Source organism: Micromys minutus (assembly GCF_963924665.1).
Source record: "Micromys minutus genome assembly, chromosome: 4".
NCBI classification, from domain to species: Eukaryota; Metazoa; Chordata; class Mammalia; order Rodentia; family Muridae; genus Micromys; species Micromys minutus.
Window position 1 is genome coordinate 34812110 of NC_137973.1, and position 22272 is coordinate 34834381.

The window sequence follows — 22272 nt, forward strand, 5'->3', positions numbered from 1 at the left end:
TCCTTCATAATCAGAAACAGTCTGTTAATTTCTACTGTTAAAAAGGAAAGAAAAAGGAAAAAAAACTGCTAAAAACTTGAGTAGACTTTCATTCATATAAACAACACATTAACTTTGGGGAGAATTAATATCAAGTTTCCAGAATCCTGAACATTTATTTAGATCTTCCTTCAGCAATGACTTTAATTTACGGTGTGTAGTTCTTTGATATTTTATCAAGTTTTGATCATTAATATTTTTTTCTTTTTATTGGTTCTTATAAATTTCAAATCTTGCACCCCAATCTCACTTGTCTCCCCTCATACCTGCCCTGCACCCTTGCAACCTGCCCCTAGCAGTGAAAAACAAATGTCATTGTGGGAACTGTAGTGTGAGTGTGTCCCCACAGCATGTGCTTTCACCCCCTTCCTAACTTACACATATTCGCTACAGTGATTCATTGGTCTGGGACGAGGCCTCTGGCTTCTGCCACTCTATCAACACTGGATCCTCCCGGGAGTCCTCCCAGACATCTTGTTGCCCTGTTGTGGATATCTGTAGTTTCTCGGATCTGTACGACTGAGCCCTTCATGTACTCCAGCAGTTAGTTCATCAATGGGACAGATGTTAAGGTGGGCCAATTCAAAGCACTGGATCTAGGCCTGAGAGGTAGCTGGGCTGGCCAGCCCAATGGTTCTCCTGCTCTTTTCTTTGGGAGGTGGTTCACCAGCAACCCCCAAAACCAGGCCCAGCTCCACCTGATACCCAGGCGAGGTGCATACCCACTCTGAAGTGCTGCAGCTTGTGAGGGGCAGGGCTATGTCTCCTAACTGCAGCAGGTAGTAGGAGGGGGCACATCTCTCTTGGCCATGCAGCCTCACAGGAGATGAGTGGTAGGCCCAGCTCTCCCATGATACCCAGGTGACAGGTGGGGTTAGTTCTGCACAGCATTCATATCAACATGTCCCCCCAGGTGGCAGCCCAGACCAGGGACCTCCACCTGGCCTTTGATGGTTAACAGACTGCTGCTGCTGCAGGGCCACGGATCCAGATGTGAACCCTGCCCCCAACTGTGGCAGGACCCCATCATGATCTCAGGTGGCATGACTGGCTACTCATATCATGCTGTTTCTCACTACCCTGGACTCTTTGTTCTGCCTCTCTTCACTGTGCCCACATCCTTCTCTTTCTCTTCTATTTATCTACCACTTAATTGTGCTTTTTCTCGTAGTGGTGTCTGGGGTCTGGGGTAGTCTCAGGAGTGCTATATGCCCTGTTTGTGCATTACAGCACTGGGCAGGAGTAATCTTAGGCATGGTCTGCCCTTCCTAGGTCTGTGTGGCACTGGACTGGTGATCTTGTCAGGCTAGCTCCTTGCCTGGACCCTATGACACAAGTTTGGTGGTCTTCTTGGGCTTGGTCTTTACCCAGCCAATGCAAGAAGCCTCTTGAAAAGGTCATCTTGTGATCAGTCCTGCCTAGGGTTTGTGGTCCCAGGCAGAGTTTTTCTATTCTCTGACATGCCAACCCCCCTCCCCCCAACATCCTGGGAGTCTATCAAGATTGGACTAGTGCTTGTCTCAGGCTAGCTCCCTGTTGAAGCCTGCCTGGTACCAGACCACTGTCTCATGCAAACCCCCTACCCCCAGAAGTGTGAGCAGGAATGGCTGCTGACCATTCAGACGTTTATAGGTCAGAACACTGAGCATAAACATAGCCTCTCTTCTCTCTTCCACCTGACACACACGTGACAGAACAGCCACACCTGCAATGCCTCTGGGGGTCCCATTCATATTCTATATATGCTTATGCTATTTATATGTGGTAGTTTTAATTCTCAACTTCCTATAAAATATTTTTATTTTTATGTGCAGTGGTGTTTTGCCTGCATGCATGTTTGTGTGACAGTGTTTGATCTTTTGGCACTGGAGTTAGACAGTTGTGAGCTGTGCACTGGGAATTGAACCTAGGTCCTCTGGAAGGGCAGCCAGTGCTCATAAACATCTCTCCAGCCCCAATTTTTAACTTTTTATGGCTCACTGCTATATATACAATTAATTTTAGTTTACTGAGCCTGTATCTGCAACCTTACTACCACCATTCATTAGTTTTAGTAATTCTTTGGTAGGTTTATAATATTTTCTATATGAAGTATCACATTCTCTCTTTAAAACAATCATCTTTCTTCCTTTCTAGTCTGAGTGTCTTTTTGCTTCTTTTTCTTGCCTGACAGCACAGGCTAGAACCTCCAGTACACCTGCTAAACATACATGAATAGAGCAGATGTTTTTGTCTTATGGTCTTGGGGGAGCTGTATCAATGCCTTTTTCAGTATGCTGTACTTGTGTTTTATATGTGTTCTTTGTAAGGCTGAGGAAGCTCTCTTCTATTCCAGGTACTCTCTCAGACTCTTTGTACTCCACAACTGGTGTCTATTTTATGGTTCTTGTTAACGTCTTACACACCAGTTAGCATTTTAGTCTCTTTCCTTCACTACCCTAGCACTTACACTTAAAACCACTTCAAAATTTATTTAATAATAGTAAATAATTTGATAACTGAGTGATAATCGAGTATTATATAAAATTAGTTTATGAGTAAAACATTAAATTAGAAAAAAGTTAAATGTAAACAGATTGCTATAATCAAGTGGTGAGCAATCATTTTTTTCTTTACTCATTTCAAAATTATCTATTAGGCAGCCAGAAGTAAAGGAATAAACAAAATGTGCATCCCCAACAGCATACTAAATAGCACCACCAAAAAGGAATGAATTGCTGACAACTGTACCATGAACCACTCTGCTAAAATGCCAAATACAAAATACCATATGATTCAACTTATCAGTTTCTAAAGCAGGCAATGGACAGTGACAGAAAGCAGAGCAGTTTGGTTACGGATGTAAGTGACTGTAAAATGGCGGTGGAGACACATCCTCTGCACTCGGGTGTCGTGTGCCGATGGGGCTGGGTTTGGAGGAGTGCACTGTCAGGAGCTTCCTTCAGGGTGTGAACTTTACCGAGTGCTAATATCAGCTAAGATGGTTAGCAGATGAAAGAATATTGTGGGTCCACCACTGACCAAAATATCATTGCCCAGAACACGACTACATTAACCAGGGTAGTAGTTATCCATTCTAACAAATCTGACGAAACATCATTGAAGCACTTACCTAATATAAAATAGTAAGTCAAAAATTTTGTTGTTGCTACTTAGTACAATTTGTGTTACAGCTCCCTCTACTGAAGCAAAAGAGAATGGCAAGGTATTTAAAACTGCACAATTCTAAAAGTGAACAAATGATTGCAATTGCTTAAAATTAAAATTCAGTGTGTGTGTGCGAGGAGCTAACACTTGAACTGCACTGTGGCAGGTGCTAGAAGGACTGAGGATGGAGACTCCAGCGAATTGAGGAGACCAAGTGGCACGGATAGAGCAGGTAAGCAGTGGCCGCTACCTGACTTCAAGGTATGACAGCGGCTTCCACAAAATGTTTTACAGAGCATGGGTGGCAGTGTTTCTCACAGCGACCCCTCAGACCAGCACATCAAGAAGCACCCGTGACCTTGCTAGCAGTACATACTCTAGAACCATTAGTAAGAAGCCCTGTCAATGAACCCTTTGAGACAAGTTCTGACGCATGCTCCAGTTTGAGAGCCTCTTCTGTAGGGTTCCCACGTGTGTAACTTCTAAGCAGAGTTCTATTGTTTCAATGTTCCTCCTTCCGCTCATCTGGACCCTCAACTCTAATGAAAACAGCCTCACAGCTCCAATCCCGAGTTTTCACAGCTGACCCTGGCTCTAGTTTTACCAATTCCTATCCCAGTGATCAACCACTGTTAGCATTAAATGATTCTGAATCTAGCCATAAGCCATAGCCAGGGAAGGATGTGGGCTACAGTGTTCTTAATCTCACTCCTACTTTTAAAGACCTTATAAAAATGACTGTTTTCACTTGTCCCTATGTGAGTCAAATGACCTTTTACCCTAGCACTTGAGAGGCAGGGGCAGGCAGTTTTTTGTGACTTTGAGGCCAGCCTGGACTACAAAGTGAGTTTCAGGACAGCAAAGGCTGTTATACAGAGAAACTGTCTTCAAAAACCAAAACCAACCAACCAAAAATGTTATGTTAGAAGAATGAAGAGAAAACGGAGAGTTATAGAACAACTTAAAATTGGACATAAAATAGGAAAATGGCTTAAATGTATAATTGGAAATAATAAATCATACAACTAAAATTATGTAAGTGATCATAGATGCAAACACTGAACTTCTGCTTCACATAACAAAGCAAAGACTCAACAGATTCAAACTCACTGTGTTTGAATGCCATTGGTGGACATTAGGGGAAAAGAGGAATTAAAAAGTCCCTTTGGTTATGAGACTCGACTCTTCTGGTAGCCGCAGATAAAACACACACCTGCCATAGGAAGTGACACTGCAAAGAAGACAAGGGGTAGAGAGCAAATGACGGGGATACAGACGACGCCATGGTGTGTCTTCACAAGCAGCCTACGAAAACAGCAACTGTATGCTGGGGGGAATGGGGAATTCTTTGGATGTAAACTACTGCAGGATTATTTACTTACTGATACACATGGACAATTGGAAACAAAAGCCAACATAGGTCACTATGTTAACAATAAGTGCTTGTTGGACAGAATGTCTCTCTTTTCTCTACTTTGACGATTTAGATTTTAAAACAAATCTAGAGTGCAAAGCTAATTCGAGAGTAAGGAAGTGGAAGCAATGGCTCTGGCAGTAACAGTTTAAAGGGTGAGAAGAGAGGTTTTTATCCCCATTATTTCCCATTAAGTTCCCTTTAGCTTTGTAAGCCTGTGCTCTTAACCTATAGAACAAAGTTAAATGACTTACTCAGGTGAGTTTATTTTAAAATACTTTGAGATTCAAATAATTAAGGCTGACTTTCAGACATAGAGACTTAAAGACACAATTACTGCCCCAGAAACTTTATTATCAGGAGTAGCAGACACAGTGCAGCAAAATCACTCAGATTTTTTGCCTTGCTTCCTTTAATAATAAATTTAATAAGATGGTTTCCCACTAACTTCTGATTTCTCTTAGCTCCTGATGTATATGAACTGAGAAAAACTGGTAGTAAAGTAACCTCAACATGTGCTTTTTGATTCCCAATCAGATGCCCAAACAAATGTAAACTGAGCTGAGATTCTATGAGATTGTAACTCACTGAACGCTGTGGAGGGAAAGTTGAAGTCAGAAAACACTTCCGATGTTTTAAGAGGAATTGGTTGATGCCAGGAGGTGATACAAAGGCCTGAAACTGGAGAATTCGATGATAAATTCATCAACAACGTGAGGGGTGATGCTGGAAAGTTGATCCTGGCAGCAAGGGCTCCTTGCTTTGTTCAGCTTGTGAGACTTTATTAGCTGCCATTTTACTAAAACCCACAGACAGACAATTCCTAGAGCTACCTTTACTCAAGAACCTGCAACTCTTTCTTGCAATTAGAAGAACCCGGCAGAGTGACATTATCTACCTGTCTATACATGAGCATTCCATACTTTTATCTTAAAGAATCTCAAGCATATGTAATCAAGCTGGGTGAATTATCCTCTTAATCTCATAGCACACACACAAGCATGACAGATCTTACAGTATGACAAACACTCCCAAGTTAACACTGTGGGTCAATGCTTAAACATAGGTGCTAAAAGGCTAACCTGATGCAGTAGGCAGGCTAGTATTTACTAGGGCTTTGCCACTGGGCAGTGGGTGAGGACATGGTTATTTTATCTTGAGGAGGTTTTTCATTTCTTGTGAGCTAATGAACTTCCCCAAAAGGAAGTTCTCTCAGTCATCTATCTACTTTCTGCAGTGCCTGTTACCTCAAAGTCCACAGCCTGTGTGGTTGAAGCTCCTCTCATAAGATCTTCTGTCATTTAAGACAGAGACAGGACAGTACGGAAATGAGAGTCTAATATCCCATGCAAACATCCTCTACCCTCATTCTCAAACTCCAGTTTTCAAAGGTGCCCAACCTTTTACCAGTTTACCAGCTTGTTCAAATTAACCCTCTGATACAGGTACTTGGCTGTCTCTGACCAGTTCTATCATTTAAACATGTGCTGACAGAAGTGTCCTTGCCCTCTGCTACCCGACTAGTTAGTGTTCTATAGTCATTTTAATGCTTTCAAGAAAGCATAAATAAATATGTGTTTAGTCTGCCAAACTGAACCATTAGATAGAGGCAATTCCAGGGGATTCTATAGATGTCTTTTTTACTTTATAAAGTATACTCTTTATACTCAGGCTTTGAACATTTATCTTTTGAACTGCCTCTTCAAAATATTTATTAAAATTAATTATTTTTTCTGAAAACCTGTTTCTTCTTAAACTCCTATCATGATCTCCATAATTACCCACCCTGGAAACAGTAACACTATCTGTTATTTGAACCTCCCTGCACTGAACCACTCAATGCAAGAGCTCACAGTCCGTCTATTTCAGCATCAACTCTGAATGTTCAAATACCACTACTGCCACTACATCTTCACGTTCTCCGAAGACTAGCATATTGTACATGTGATTTGTTGATATATCACATATGTTTTATTTTACATTATTCTTCATTATATAGTATTTTGTTAAACCATCAGCAACCATCAGCACACACAATAAACAAACAATAAAGGAACTACCAAAGAAAACAAGACAAAAAGCCAGCACACAGCCTTTTGAAATTTAGCAGGGGAAAGCCATACCAACAGCTAATTCACTGGATAGTTTCTATGGCAAAATATTCAGGCACAGAACACTACTGTGACTCAACTATGCCACTACTATGTCAAAAGTTAACACACACCACCTGCTAGTCTTTAATGAATCCACATCAAACATAACCACCTGACAAGACAATCAACACCTCCCAGCTTCTAACAAAAGCCTATTGGAGTTTTAACTAACAGGAGAAGAAGGGGCCATGCTAACTTGCAATTCTTGTGACGTATTAAGACTGTTAATTCTGGTCTTCATAGAACTTTTATCTAATCTTATGTTAACATTATGTCATCAGTGTTTATAAAGGCTGTATCTGTGACTTTTGTGCTTTTCATGTGTGTCAACTACACATTCAATGTATGAAAATGTTTGAATAAAAGCTTGGTAGTGGTGGCACATGCCTTGGAGGAAGAGGCAGGTGGATCTTTGTGAGTCCAAGGCCACTCAGGTCTGCAGAGCTAGTTCTAGGACAGCCAGGGCTACACACAAAAAAAAAAAAAAAAAAAAAAAAAAACCTGCCTTGGAAAACCAAAAAGAAAGAAAGAACAAATGTCTGGATAGAGTTAGACTGATTTCAGGATAGAATGGACAAGTAAAAAAAGGACAAGAGATACAGCTAAAAAAGACGCAAGAACCTTAGTAGCTTCTAGGCAGCATCACTGTCTGAAGATAATTACCATTAGACATACAGGCGGACCACATGAAAGTGAGTATTCAACTGTCTTTACCTTTTGAAAAAAGAATACAGTTTACTCACTGGTTCAATATATGGTAATGAGTTATGCAGTATAAGTCATCTTATACTTAGCAGCACAAACTTGTCAAAATAATGTGCTCTTTCAACTTCCAGGATGCTCAATGCTGAGTTCAGTAGTTCAGCACTGATCATTTTCTCAACTAGAGTTTTAATATAGTTTATCTCTATATTTACTCTTGTTTGATCCTTTTTATTATATTGATCCACAAGGATGACTGTAAGTGGCTGTAAATGACTGGATACCTACACTACTGCTGATGTACTTGGGATGGTCCATATATGTACTGGAGGGAAGAGCAGAACGTCATCTATTTCTGATCCTAAGTCACATGCTAAATGCTCATGGACTGTACTGGTTGAGGTATTGGAGATATGGTTAGAAACCAGTCCTCAACAGGCGAGATAAGAACTCAAGTTAGAAGGAAAGGAGTGCTGACAGGGCACAAACCTTCCTGCCAAGTGTAGTGAAATAAAACAGACAAGAGGCAAGCTTACATGCCTCATGGATGACAATTTCTGAATGTAGAGTGAACCTGTTTCAGGACGGAATGGGCAAGTAAACCGATGGGAGATGAAGCTAAGAGATAGACCACTGTAGCTTCTAAGAAGCATAAAGGAAACTATATGAGGGTGAAAATCAAGGACTCTAGGACTTCTAGCATCTTCTACTGTCTCTACAGTTATATTTGATCCAAGCAAAGGATGCTTATAAGCATAGAAAGACTGCTGGAAAAGAATCTCTCCTCAGACAGATTATTATTATATACTATTAGGTATGTGATAATATCAATGAGCTAAACCAAAATCACCAATGATAACTGAATTACTATCATGTGCCTTTTCACAGAGCAGGACAAGGAGCACACATCATTTATAATATTAATTTAGAGAAAACCAACCATTAAAAAATAATATGAAGCATAATCGAGATTCTTCATAGAAACTAATCCAAACATTTAAAAATGTGAATTTTGCAAAAGACTAAAATGTGTCTGTAAAGTTTTTTTACTAGATTAAATCAGACTAAGTGATATGACAACCAACTATAATAAAGGCTCCAATACTAGATCTTGAACTGAGATTTTCAAAAATAAAAACTGAAACACATTTTGAAATAATGGAAAACATTTTAAATGGAATATATGATTTAAACAAAATATATGTCATACCACAGAATTGTATGAACGTTAAAGTTTCTGGGTAAGAAAACTGAATTATAAGTATATAGATTAATATCCCTTTCTTCTTATTTAAAAAAAACAATTCACTTTTTGTTGAAAACATTTTTCCTTCATACAAGATATCTTGATTATGTTTTTCCCTCCCACCCATTCTTCCCAGTTCCACCCCACCTCCCTCCTAACCAGATCCACTCCCTTCTTGAAATCCACGTAAAACACCAAATGCTAGCAATGCTCATATTATCCAGAAAACAATGTTGTTTTTAAATGAGAAAATATGTGAATGTGTGTGTCTAGACAGAGGCAGAGATAGACCCGGTAGATAGTCCTGAAGCTTATTTGTATTTTAATGTTAATTCCACTTCCCCAGAAGGGTGGCCTAGTTACTCCAGAGGTGACTTCATCTGAACCTTCCCATTTTAATTAGTAAAATAAAGGAAAGCAAGTGACTGGGCAGGGCTAGGAAGGTGGAGAGAGGAGAGGTCTGAGAGGTCAGGAAGGAGGGTGAAGGTCATCGCAACAGGGACATTCACAAAGACCAGCTAGACCCAGGTAGCATTGATAGGTGTTAAATAGCTATGAACATTAAGGATTTTATAGGTCTAATATCTCATATAGAAGGGCAGTTTGTATCTTTGTCTATTTGATGCAATCTTGTTGTGTACAGGGTTTGTGGAAGTAAATATATAAACTTATATAAACCTATATGAAAAGCTATCGGACTGTAGAGCTGTATTTATGTGGAGTTTTGGGATACAGAAACACCCTGGGACGGAGGTGGGGAACAGGTGATAGAAAACCACCAGGAAAGGGAGTTGTGAGAACCCAGTGAGATCCAGGTGGTGGCTCGGGCCAGGCAACAGAGGTACGCATGGCTCCTAACTAAAACCGGGCCTGAGGAGTGAGATCTCAGTACCAATAGAGAGATAAACCTTTTATATAATTTTAATATTTACTGCAACAACACCCTAAGACAGGGAGATGAGAGGTGAGAGGTAGCAAGAGGACAAGTGGCAAGAGGCTGAAGATACTCATCAGTGGTCAGTGCTTTGCCAAACTTGTAGTAACAAAGCCTGCGCACATGCACACACATTCACATCATGTAAGAGCTAAGGAAAAAGAGAGAGAAATTCTACCACAACCTAAATCAAATTCCACAGCTTTATAGATAAAGCACAAAAATTTGCTGCAACACATTCATTGAGCAAGGAGGATGTAGCACAGAGTAACTAAAGCTGCCACTCTGCTTGTGGTCCAGTGCTCTTACAGCTGCTTGACAGAGATACAAGCCTAACCAACTGGATACACAAGAACAAGGAGGGCCCAGGGGTGGAAAACTCGGGACCAAGGCAGATGCCTAAACCATCTCCACAACAATCAGGGTCTGGACCAGGTCTGTGGTAGACAAAGGAAAAAGGGAATAAAATGGAGCAACAAGAAAACAGAAGCACACACTGCACTGACAGAGCAAGAGGTAAAACAGAACACTAACTTAGATGCTAAAGAAACTGAAGAACACAAACTAGTTTCATAAAAGAAAAACAATATGGATGCTTATGTACTCTAGCTGTAACACACCAGACATAAATGAACTACACTTATATTAGGGTGAGAAATCCAGCTGGGCAGACATGGTGAAATATATTATATTAGAGCACAGTAGGATACTTGTCCTTGGGGTTGCTAAAGTATCCCCAAGTGATCTGAGTGGTACTGGGCAGTAAACATTTGTAGAGAAAATGATGTATTTTTAAGTTGCCTGTGTGTAAAACACAGGAAACATGAACATGAAATTCAGTTACTGGTGATATGAAGTGATATTTGTTTGTATGCCTTTAAGAAAGCACACATATGTAATTAATGTCTCCATCTCCTCCCAGACATATTTACAGAGCTCCACTGGACTTCTTAGTATAAGCCCCAAACTGTCTTTTTCATTTTCCATTTTCCCTTTACATGTACCACTCTACAAGACCTTACAGAGAGAGGGGTGGATGATAGCTACATTAGCATTTAGTCCATCAAAACATGTATGGCCATTCCTAAGAGATGAAACCTAAATGCAGCTGGGTCCAAAAGCAAATGTCACACTGGCTGACCCTGTCTCAGGCCTACTAAGACTTCATAGTTATGGCCATTATATTTATGTTTTAAGAAATTTTCTAGGGGCTTAAAAAGCAAATCAAAGACCAGAAACAAAATGACTTATTTAAGGTACGAACCACTCCTTCCCCTGATTTATTATTATTTTTGAGACAGTTTTCCTATATTTGTACATATTTATATAGCTCAGGCTGCCTCAAAGATGGCAATGCTCTGGTCTTGTCTTCAAAGTTTTAGGATTAGAGGCCTATATCACCATAGCAGAACATTAACTTGACAAAGAGCTACTTTACAGTCATTCTTTAGATATGGCTTGCTATTTACCTACATAAAGCATTTGTGATGCAACATAATACAATGTAATATATTGATGACATATATAGTCAAATTTAGTTATCTAGCAACCATATAGCAACACTACCCGACAGAAATGTTAATGAATGGATTAAAAAAATGTGGCAGGGCTGGAGAGATGACTCAGTGGTTAAGAGCACTGACTGCTCTTCCAGAGATCCTGAGTTCAATTCCCAGCAACCACATTGTGGCTCACAACCATCTGTAATGAGATCTGATGCCCTCTTCTGGTGTGTCTGAAGACAGCTACAGTGTACTCATATACATTAAATAAATAAATCTTTTTAAAAATGTGGCACATATTTATAATTCAGTATGGTGAAATGGGTCATTTCTATCTGCCTGGGTGAATCTAAAAATTATTGTGTCTAGTTAAAGACTCCAGGCACAAAAAAGCAAATAACTGTATAATATCATTCATATGTAGAATGTAAAAAAGCTGCTTCTCAGGAGTAGAAGATTAGCAGCCAGAACCTAGTGAGAGACAAGAAGAGGCAGTGGACCAATGAGTCCTGTGTTATAATCACATGGGGAAAAGTAGTTCCGGTGTGTCACTGCAGAAAATGGTGATTAGAGATAACACTATACTTCAAAAAGATGGGATTTTTAAAAGGTATCACTATAAAGAACAAATTATCTGTAGTGATAGATATAATTAACTTGATTTAAACATTACTTAATATATATCTGTATGGCAACAGTATATATTATCTCAGTATTAGAACAATCTTCATTTTCATATAGCATTTAAAATAAGCTTACTTCAAACACTTTTGAGTGTGTGCTTACTTTAATGTTTCAGCAAGAAAGAAGCTCTGCTGCACGTCGTCATGCACAGGAGTCGGAGAGTACACATCCTTGACTCCAGAGAACCCACCACTGACTCGGCAGTATTTCTCAATAGCCTGTGAGGGAGCACAGAGAACACAATTAATTCTGTGGAATGTCAATTCTGAAAGACAAATCAAAACCCGTATTTTAAAAAAAAGTTCAGACAAGACGAGCAGCCCTCAGGAGGCACACAGATGGATGGATCTGTCTGAATTCAAAGCCAGCCTGAGTGCTCGCTTCGGCAGCACATATACTAAAATTGGAACGATACAGAGAAGATTAGCATGGCCCCTGCGCAAGGATGACATGCAAATTCGTGAAGCGTTCCATATTTTTAAAACAAGAAAACTCCTAAACAAGAAAACTAAAAGAAAAAAAAAACACAGACACAACTCAACCCAAAAAAAGCAATAATGGCAGGAAACAGAAACAACTATTCCTTGATATCTATTAACATAAATGGTCTCAACTCCCCAATAAAGAGACATAGACTATCAGACTGGATACATAAACAAAATCCAGCCTTTTGCTGCATACAGGAAACTCATCTCAGAGACAGAGACAGACACTATCTCAGAGTAAAAGGGTGGGAAAAAAACTTCCAAGCAAACAGCTCCAAGAAGCAAGCTGGAGTGGCTATTCTAATATCGAATAAAGTAAATTTCCAACCAAAAGTTATCAAAAAAGATAAGGAAGGACACTTTTTACTCATTACCGGAGAAATCTGTCAGGAGAAACTCTCAATCCTTAACATATATGCTCCAAATAAAAAATCACCCACATTCATAAAAGAAACCCCACTGAAGCTCAAAAAATACATTTCACCCCACACAATAATAGTGGGAGACTTTAATACCCCACTCTCACCAATGGACAGATCAGGGAAACAGAAACTGAACAAGGACACTGCAAAACTTGCAGAGACATTGAACCAACTAGAATTAATAGATATATACAGAACATACTATCCCAAAGTAAAAGAATACACCTTCTTCTCAGCACCCCATGGCACCTTCTCGAAAATTGACCACATAATTGGACACAGAACGAGCCTCCATCGATATAAGAAGATTGAAATACTCCCATGCATCCTCTCAGATCACCATGGTCTATGGCTGGTCTTTAACAACAACAAAGACAACAAAAAGCCCACATACACATGGAAACTAAACAACGCTCTGTTAAAGGATAGCAGGGTCAAAAAAGAAATAAAGAAAGAAATTAAGGATTTTCTAGAATTCAAAGCCAGCCTGATCTATCTACACAGTCAGTTCTAGGACAGCCAGGCTACATAGTGAGACCCTGTTTCTTCTAAAAACAAAAGCAAACACTCATATTAATCTGTAGGAAAATTTGACATTTGTGTAACTGACAATATATTAAACCTAAACATAGTGTTATCAGAGAGGAATATTCTCATACTAGAAAAACACACCTGTACTGGGATGTCTTACCTCCTCTAACACTATAATCTCTCTAAAATACTTTCCTAACTTAAATGTCAAATTCGACCTATTCTTTCTAAATTAGGGAGCTGAGTATGGGAAATGGCTCACAAAGCCCTTGTCTTGAAGATTGAGGATCTGAGTTCAGTTCCCATATAAAAAGCTGGGCACAGTGGTGCATGTCCGTAATTCCAGCAATGATTACTAGATGCAGATTAAGGTACTTGCTATCCTGGCTGGCCAGCTTGGCTTACTTGGTTAAGTCCTTAGCCAATGAGAGACCCTATTTAAATGGTGGAAGGTACATGAGGAACGTATGGTTGTATTCTTAACTCCACATACACTTGTATATGTACACACACACACACACACACACACACACACACACACACACACACTTTCTCTGACTTTCAATGTGATCATTTCCAAGTACAAATACTAGTTCACAACATCCTTTAAAATGTACTATTTAGGAGCTTTATACAGTAGTAGTGGTAATGAGGTACTTATTGTAACCATGCTCTACTCTGAGACATTATATTTCTACAACCTTATTAGTTAGGCTCCATGGGTGGTGAGAAGTAGCAGGAAGTGCACACACACATGCCTAGATGACAATGGCGACTATTTAAGAGCTAACAATCTTCTGAAGGTTATTCTAAGAGCTTCATAAGCACTGGCATTTAAATTTCATAACGGTAGGAGGTTAATAGCTCCACTTTTCAGATGGAGAAATTGAGATAAGCAATTTGTTCTGTGCTAACTACTGTATTCTAACGCCTCACTGGAACTTACAATTCTTACTTTCTATCTCTATTTGTGTCCTTGAACATGCATTAGTCAATGCTTTAAATAAAAAAGTTTATTTACAACTCTACTTTTAAGTCAAAGTTACCAAACGACTCCCTGGTGCAAATGTGCCACACTTTAGAGCTGTGCTGTCTGGGAGAAGCCAGGAGCACCTGGATTCTTCCTTTCCCTACCATGTCACCCTGAGATCCTGTGCAATGATCTCAGCCTCCCTCATCTCTGCTGCTGCTTGTGTGCTCCCTGACTGTTCCTGTTCACCCAGCCTTCTCTTAACAGAAAGCTAGTTAACAGTGAAAAGTACTTAACCAAGTTCTTTTCAGAGCTTTATTAGTTGTCAATTGGTTTTAAACTCTCCTTACTTAGGCCTGGTACTTTTATCTAAGCAATTTAAATGTCATATTCTTCCTAATGAGCATGTAAAGAATGGATCACCATTATTGGGCTACAGAGATTGCTCAGCAGGTCAGAGCATTTGCTGTTCTAACACAAGACCTACTTTTGGTTCCCAGCACTCACATCAGGGGGCTCAAAAACACAAAATTCCAGCTCCACAGGACCCAACAACCTCTTTTGGCCTCCACAGGTACTCACACTCATGGGTACACACAAACAATACATGGTTCTGTTTGTTTAACGACTAGCTTGTCACTATATCAGAACAGTTTAAGCCCATGCAGGCTTCAGGCTCACTTGGCAGTCCAATCTGTTCTTATACTTGTGACAGCTTCTGCCTTAGTCTCCTGAGGGTTAGGGTTACAAGTATGTGCCGTCACACTCAGTGTAAATGTCTATTATTTAAGAGTAAATAGTGTTTGCTTACTATTCACAACAAATTCTTGCTTCCAAACACACACACACACACACACACACACACACGAGAGAGAGAGAGAGAGAGAGAGAGAGAGAGAGAGAGAGAGAGAGAGAGAGAGACAGACAGACAGAGAGAGACAGACAGATACTGCTTATATATGAGTACACCATATTTTGTCTTTTAATCTACTTTAAAAAAACAATTTACTGACCTGTACAGAAATTATTAGAACACAAGGTAACATGAACAAGAATTATCTGCTCAGGCTATGGATCTGAGTTTTTTCCCCCAGTGGTTAATCATTAAAAAGACATAAAAATACTGCTTATTCTATAATACTACTGAGATTGCCTTTTAAATAGCTCCTTATAGTTACTTAGTAGACTAACAAGTGCACACTTTTATCGAAGTACCAATAGAAAGCATACAGGAGTATAACGTTAGTTCCCAATGTTCAAGAAACAAAGAAGAACAATTTCTTCCCCAGAGAAATCAAAGTGTACAGTTCTCAGAATCAAGGAACTGTGAGGAGGACAAATGGTACAGGGGACAGCCCTACGCAGTCAGTACAGACAAAAGGAGAAATCGGCGTATTTACCAGTGCTGCTTCCCAGCCCCACTGCCTGTATCGTGGGTCGTGGGTGAATCGCCATAGATACCAATAGGTTTCAATTACTTCTGGACGAAGGATGTAATACTTTTCAGCTTGCCGCACAGCCACAGCTTCCACTGCACCATCAAACTTGAATGACTCAGGACCTAATTTTAATGCTGTAACATTCCAGAAAAAAGAAAAAAAAAAAAAAAAAGAAAGAAAAAAAGAAAAGAAAAAACAAAAATCCACATAAATAATGTGTGTGCTTTAAAGAATACTTCTGTTCTCTCTAAAGGAAAGAGGTATAAAGTAATCTTTATCTTTCGTAACTTTCCTTGCTTCTTACTGTTTTAATTTTTATTTATTTGTTTTGGTGTTAATAACCAAAGCCAGAACCTCTCACATATTAGGCTGAGCTATACTCCTGCCCTGAAGTAACTTTGGTTATTGTATTGTTACTATACTACAAAATGAATTGTTTCAGGAATAAATTGCTTCAAAACAATTCATTTAACTTTCTTCTAACAGAATCACAAACATTTCTATTGCCCTGACATGAAGTACTCCTCAGGAGAATATACAGCAATATGCTACTAAATCCGAGTCTACCTAGAGCTAAGTAGTACCTTGGAACCAAATGCAAAGGCGATTACCGCACACAATCCATGAACACAAACAGATACTCTGTCCCTTTTTTTTTTTTTTTTTTTTTTTTTTGGTATTTCCAATTACTTTCATCAATATTTTGTCATTTTCAGCACATAATCTTTCCCTTTGGTTAAATCAATTCATTACGTAGTATTCTTGAGTGTGTGTAGTGGAGGAGTATGCACACATGTGTGAGTGTGCACACACTGCTCGTGGAAGCCAAGGGAAAGAAGGCATTAAGCATCCTATGCTATAACTCTTTGATTTGTTCCTTTGAAGCAGAGTTTCCTGCTGAATCTAGAGCATGAAATTTTTCAGTGAGGCTTGCAGCCAACAAGCCCCAGCCATCCTCCTATCTTGACCTGTCAATGCTGGAGTTACAGAAACGCCAGGCCCAGTCCAGTGGGTGCTAGAACTCTGATCCTCAAATATTACAGCAAGCATTACTACAGAGCTTTCTTTCAAGCCCTGATTATCTTATCATTTTAATGTTATCATAAGTAAGGTTCTATTCTTGATCTCTTCCTTCAATAGACTATTAGTGTAAAGAAATGCAACTGATTTTTACACATAGATTTATATCCCACCACTGTACTGAATTAATCCATCTGTTCTAACAGGGTTTTGTTTGTGTACATGCATGTGTGCATGCAGTTTTTATTCTACATAATCATGCCATGTGGAAATCAAGATAATTTTGCTTCTTCCTTTCTAATCTGTAAGTCTTTTGTTTCTTTTTTTCTTGTCTGAATATACTTCCTAGTAACTTCTGGTACTATATGGAAAAGACTGGATTCAAGGCCATCCTTGGTACATAATGAGACTCTTCAAGAATAAAAAAACAAAAAACATTTTTTAAAAAGTCCAACATCATAAGCATTGAGATGAAAGTAATCCAAAGGCAGGTTACTGTGGTCTAGATTGCTTGTGTTTTTCCTTCCCCTAAAGAAAAAGGAAATATCCAGGAAAACAGATGATGCATCTGGAAATTAGAGTATCAGTGAAGAATACTAGACTCAGAAAGACAAATACCACAAATATTCGCTCTGATGTGTAGATACCAGCTTTGAGTTTGTTTCTGTTTCCATATAGGGACAGACAGACAGACAGAGAAATGTGTATTTCCATGAGTCTTAAGGCGGGGAATACTTTGAGCCACCTGAGTGGGAAGGAGACCAGTGTGGAGAGGATCTACTGAAACAAAGTGTGAAAGTGTCAGAATGAAAGCTGTTACTTTGTAGGCTAATGTAAACATTTTTAGTACTAGATGGTGAGCAGATGATGATTTTAAAGGTTAACCTTAAGATTACATTAGCTAGTTACTACCATAATTATGACAACATACCAGAACTGGAATAGAAATTGGCTATAAGAAATTAATACTGTGAGTATCTCAATGAAAATTATTTTGCTTAGTGGTCATGTATAACTTCACACAAACATACAAGAAAAATAAATGATTTTTCCTGAATAGACTTATAACTAAAAAAGGGCAAGTCTAAAACTATGCATGTATTTTACCAAAATAATTTTTAAAATAAACCGAAACAATGTACGAACTGTCAACCTAGTGTCCTGAGTGCACATCACGATTGAACGACTGAGGCAGTACTCCTCTCACAAACGGGCTCAGCAGTGCGTCCCACACACCCAGCTAAACATTAAAATCTGCTATGTACACCACATGGTGAGATACATTAGAATGATTCATTTTAAATTCATTCTAATCCTAATTCCGACAATAAAAGTGAAACAAACTCTGAAGGCAATAATTACATTATGAAGTAGCAGAAATAATTACCAAGAAGAAGATGGAATTTTTTAAAATGGTGGCAAAAATATATAAAAGAGCCATAAGAAAAATGCAGCAGAGTATAGACTAATCAGCTGGGAGATAGGAAAACTAGGACTGTACTTACTAGTCCAAGTATGTAAGTTGTGAACAAAAACAAGAAAAATCAGTGAAAGACTTAAAAGTACAAGGCATGGATAAAACAGTACGCTTCTGCGGATACCATGACAGAGAGAATTGCAGGTTCAACTTGCTTTGTAAAACTGATAATCAGACTCTGATCATGGTGCCAAGCCTCAACTCCTTTATATGACCCCTTCAGTTCTGGGTGATCAACTGCAACTGAGGCTGTACCTTCACCAATGGCCTTCCCTGGCCTCTCAGTGCTAAGCCTGAGCTGTTCTCCATGACCTCTTCATTCCTTCAAAACCAGTACCAACTGGGCAGTTCTTACATATTACCAAGTCCAGATGCCAGCATAATGTCTATCTCTTCAACACAGCTTCTTTGTGCTCTCAAAAAACACTTCCCAAAAGATGCCCTCTCAGTGATGCTGGTCTCTTTTTAATCACCATTAATTTCTTAGCTCCAGCTAACCAGGATCAATTGTTCCAGTAACTAACCCATCCTACTCTTGACTCTAAACTCACATGGCTGAAGCTGCCGAGTTCTGGTGTTTGTGGGCCTCTTGTTCTATTACATCTTTACAGTTTTCTGTTTTCAGTTGTTAACCTAAGCTTGGCTGTATAGAACTTGCTCTATAGACTGACCTTGATCTCAGAGATCTACAAGCCTTTGTCTCATGAATGCAGGGATTCAAGATGTATACTACCATGTGTGGCCCTAAGCCTTTCTTTACATTTTTATAAGATCTTTACAAGTTCTAGACTGTAGTACATTCCAGATATAGTCAAACTGACAACTCAAAATAGCCATCACAATCTATCTCTTGTCAATTTGACACATGATCATATCTCCTTATGCCCAAATGAAAACAATAACCAGGTCATAATAATGCCTAACATGATATAAGTATCACTGTTCAACTACAAACATTAAGCTTAGCTGGATGGGATCTTGAGTTAAGGTCACCACTCCCTTAATTCCATTTAATATCCTTGAACACAGATTTTAGCTCCATTCTATTTCCTGGTGCCCCATTACTCTTTGAACCATACATTTTCCATTTTTCCTTTCTAACCTTGCTATGCTTAATCAAAATGTTCCTCTTAAGAATACACTATAGAATAAAGTCTAAACTAGGCTTTTTTGAGATTCCCTTTGTCAATGCAATTAACTTATATTTCTTTACCTTAGCCTCAGGCAGACTCTTCAGGCAAGGGCAAAAAGTCAGCCACCTTCTTCATCAAAATATCAAAAGAAAGATCTATAGAAAACATATTGAAATTTGTCTCCTCTGAAACTTCTTGAGCCAGGCCCCCAGAGTTCAAATCACCCTTAGTGCCAATGACTTCCATATTCCTACTAGGATGGCCCATCAAGCCCTATTTAAAGCATTCCACTGCTTTCCAAATCTAAAATCCCAAAATCCATATCCCTCCAAACAAAAATATAGTCAGGCCTATCATAGCAATGCCCCAGTCCCTGGTACCAACTTCTGTCTAGGTTTTATTACTATGAAGAGACACCATGACCAAGGCGACTCTTATAAAGGCAAACATTTAATTTGAAGGGAGCTTATGGTTTCAGAGGTTCGGTCCATTATCATCACAGTGGGAAGCGTGGCATATTGCAGACAGACTTAATGCTGGAGGAGGAGATTAGAGTTATCTTCAGCAGGCAGCCAGGAGGGAGGAACTCTCTTTCTTAACTGGGTGGAGCTTGAGCAGTAGGAGCTCTCAAAGTCCATCTCACAGAGACACACTTCCTCCTAATAGTGTCACTTCCCATAAGCCAAGCATATTCAAACCACTACACTCTCCCACATTTCTTCTCTATCCCTTATAGATATCTGTTAAATACATTTGGTTCATAACTTCTGCTAGTTTCACTGTGTCTCTGTTTAGTTTCTGTTTCCATGATCTATCCATTAATGACAGTAGGGTGTTGAAGTCTCCCACTATTATCGTGTGAGGTACAATGTGTGCTTTGAGCTTTAGTAAAGCTTCTTTAATGAATGTAGGTGCTCTTGCATTTGGAGCATAGATAATCAGAATTGAGAGTTCATCTTGGTAGATTTTTTCCTTTGACAAGTATGAAGTGTCCTTCCTTACCTTTTTTTGATAACTTTTGGTTGAAAGTTGATTTTATTCCATATTAGAATGGCTACTCCAGCTTGTTTCTTAGGACCATTTGCTTGGAAAATTGTTTTCCAGCCTTTTACTCTGAGGTAGTGTCTGTCTTTGTCACTGAAATGAGTTTCCTGGATGCAGCAAAATGTTGGGTCCTGTTTACAAATCCAGTCAGTTAGTCTATGTCATTTTATTGGGAAATTTGGTCCACTGATGATAAGAAATATTAAGAAATAGTGATTGTTGTTTCCTGTTATTTCTGTTGTTAGAAGAATTGACTATCATCTTTTGGGTTTGTTGGAAAAATATTACTTTCTTGCTTTTTCTAGGGTATAGTGTTCCTTCTGTGTTGGAGTTTTCAATCTATTATCCTTTGTAGGACTGGTTCTGTAGAAAGATATTTTGTAAATTTGTTTTTGTCATGGAATATCTTGGTTTCTCCATGTTGAGAGTTTTTCTGGGTATAGTACCTTGGGCTGGCATTTGTGTTCTTTTAGAGACTGTATGACGTCTTCTCAAGAACTTCTGGCTTTTAGAGTCTCTAATGAGAAGTCTGGTGTAGTTCTGATATGTCTGCCTTTATATGTTACTTGACCTTCTTACCTTACTGCTTTTAATATTCTTTGTTATGTGCATTTAGTGTTTTATCATGTGACACGAGGAATTTCTTTTCTGGCCCATTCTATGTGGAGTTCTGTAGGCTTCCTTTATGTTCACTGACATCTCTTTCTTTCAGTTAGGGAAGTTTTCTTCTATAATTTTGCTGAAGATATTTACTGGCTCTTTAAGTTGGGAATCTTCGCTCTCTTCTATACCTACTACTGTTAGTTTCTTCTTCTCATTGTGTCCTGGATTTCCTGGATGTTTTGGGTTAGGAGCTTTTTGCATTTTCTTTGATTGTTGTATCAATGTTCTCTATGGTATCTTCTGTCCCTGAGATTCTCTTTTCCATCTCTTGTACTGTGTTGTTGATGCTTTCATCTATGACTTCTGATCTCTTTTCTAAGTTTTCTATCTCTAGGGTTATCTCCTTTTATGCTTTCTTTAGTTTCTATTTCCATTTTTATATCCTGGATGGTTTTGTTCAATTCCATTACCTGTTTCATTATGTTTTCCTGTAATTCTTTAAGGGATTTTTGTATTTCTACTTTAAGGGCTTCTACCTGTTTACTTGTGTTGTCCTGTATTTCTTTAAGGGAATCAGTTATGTCCTTCCTAAAGTCCTCTATCATCATCATGAGATGTGATTTTAAATCAAAATCTTACTTTTCCAGTGTGATGGTGTATCCAGGACTTGCTGTAAGTGGGAGAACTGGGCTCTGATGATGCCAAGTATCCTTGGTTTCTGTTGCTTATGGTCTCATGCTTGCCAATCGCCTTCTGGTTATCTTTAGTGCTACCTGCCCTTGCTGTCTGACTGGAGCCTGTCCCTCTCGTGATCCTTGTTGTGTCAGAACTCCTAAGAGTCCAGCTGTCTCTATGATCCTGTGATTCTGAGATCCTGGGTATGTCAGAGCTCCTGGGAGTCAAGCTTTCTCTGGGTGTTGCATGAGTGGGTAGGGAGCCAGAGGCCTGAGTTTTCTCTGAGCATAGGTACGAGTAGGAAGAAATCCATGCCTCAGACTGGCAGGGGTTTTTGTTTCCCTACTTCCTGTGGGGGTCCCAGTTATACTGGGTGTTGGAAAAGATATTGTGGCCTCAACTGTGATCTTGAGTGTGTCAGAGCTCCAGTACTCCTAGGAGTATAGGATCACCTGGAATTCGAGCTTTTTCTGTAATCCTGTGATCCTAGGCCTGTTAGCTCATCTGAGAGTTGGGCTTCCTCTGGGTGTTGTGGGAGTGAATGCAGAACCAGCACCCAAGGTCTGCTCTGGGCAGAGGTTCAGAAGGCGAGGAACCTGTGCCACTGGCTGAGCAGGGATTCCTGCGTCCCTGGATCCTGGGGGATCCAGTT

At 39.3% G+C, this 22272-nt stretch overlaps 2 protein-coding genes across 2 annotated transcripts in view; both read right to left on the reverse strand.

The window, feature by feature from the left end:
• Positions 1 to 12025, reverse strand: part of TENT5C (terminal nucleotidyltransferase 5C) — a gene marked incomplete at its 3' end in the record, with an annotated part of 103660 nt that extends 91635 nt beyond the window's left edge. The window contains exon 1 of the mRNA XM_080915465.1: positions 11924 to 12025. The remainder of the gene's footprint in view (positions 1 to 11923) is intronic.
• The window catches only part of MAN1A2 (mannosidase alpha class 1A member 2), a 150737-nt gene that overhangs the window by 7344 nt on the left and 121121 nt on the right, over positions 1 to 22272 (reverse strand). Inside the window, exons 11-12 of the mRNA XM_080915464.1 lie at positions 15630 to 15802; positions 11924 to 12039 (exon numbers count right to left, since the gene is read on the reverse strand). Of these exons, the coding sequence (XP_080771590.1) occupies positions 11924 to 12039; positions 15630 to 15802 (289 nt within the window). The remainder of the gene's footprint in view (positions 1 to 11923; positions 12040 to 15629; positions 15803 to 22272) is intronic.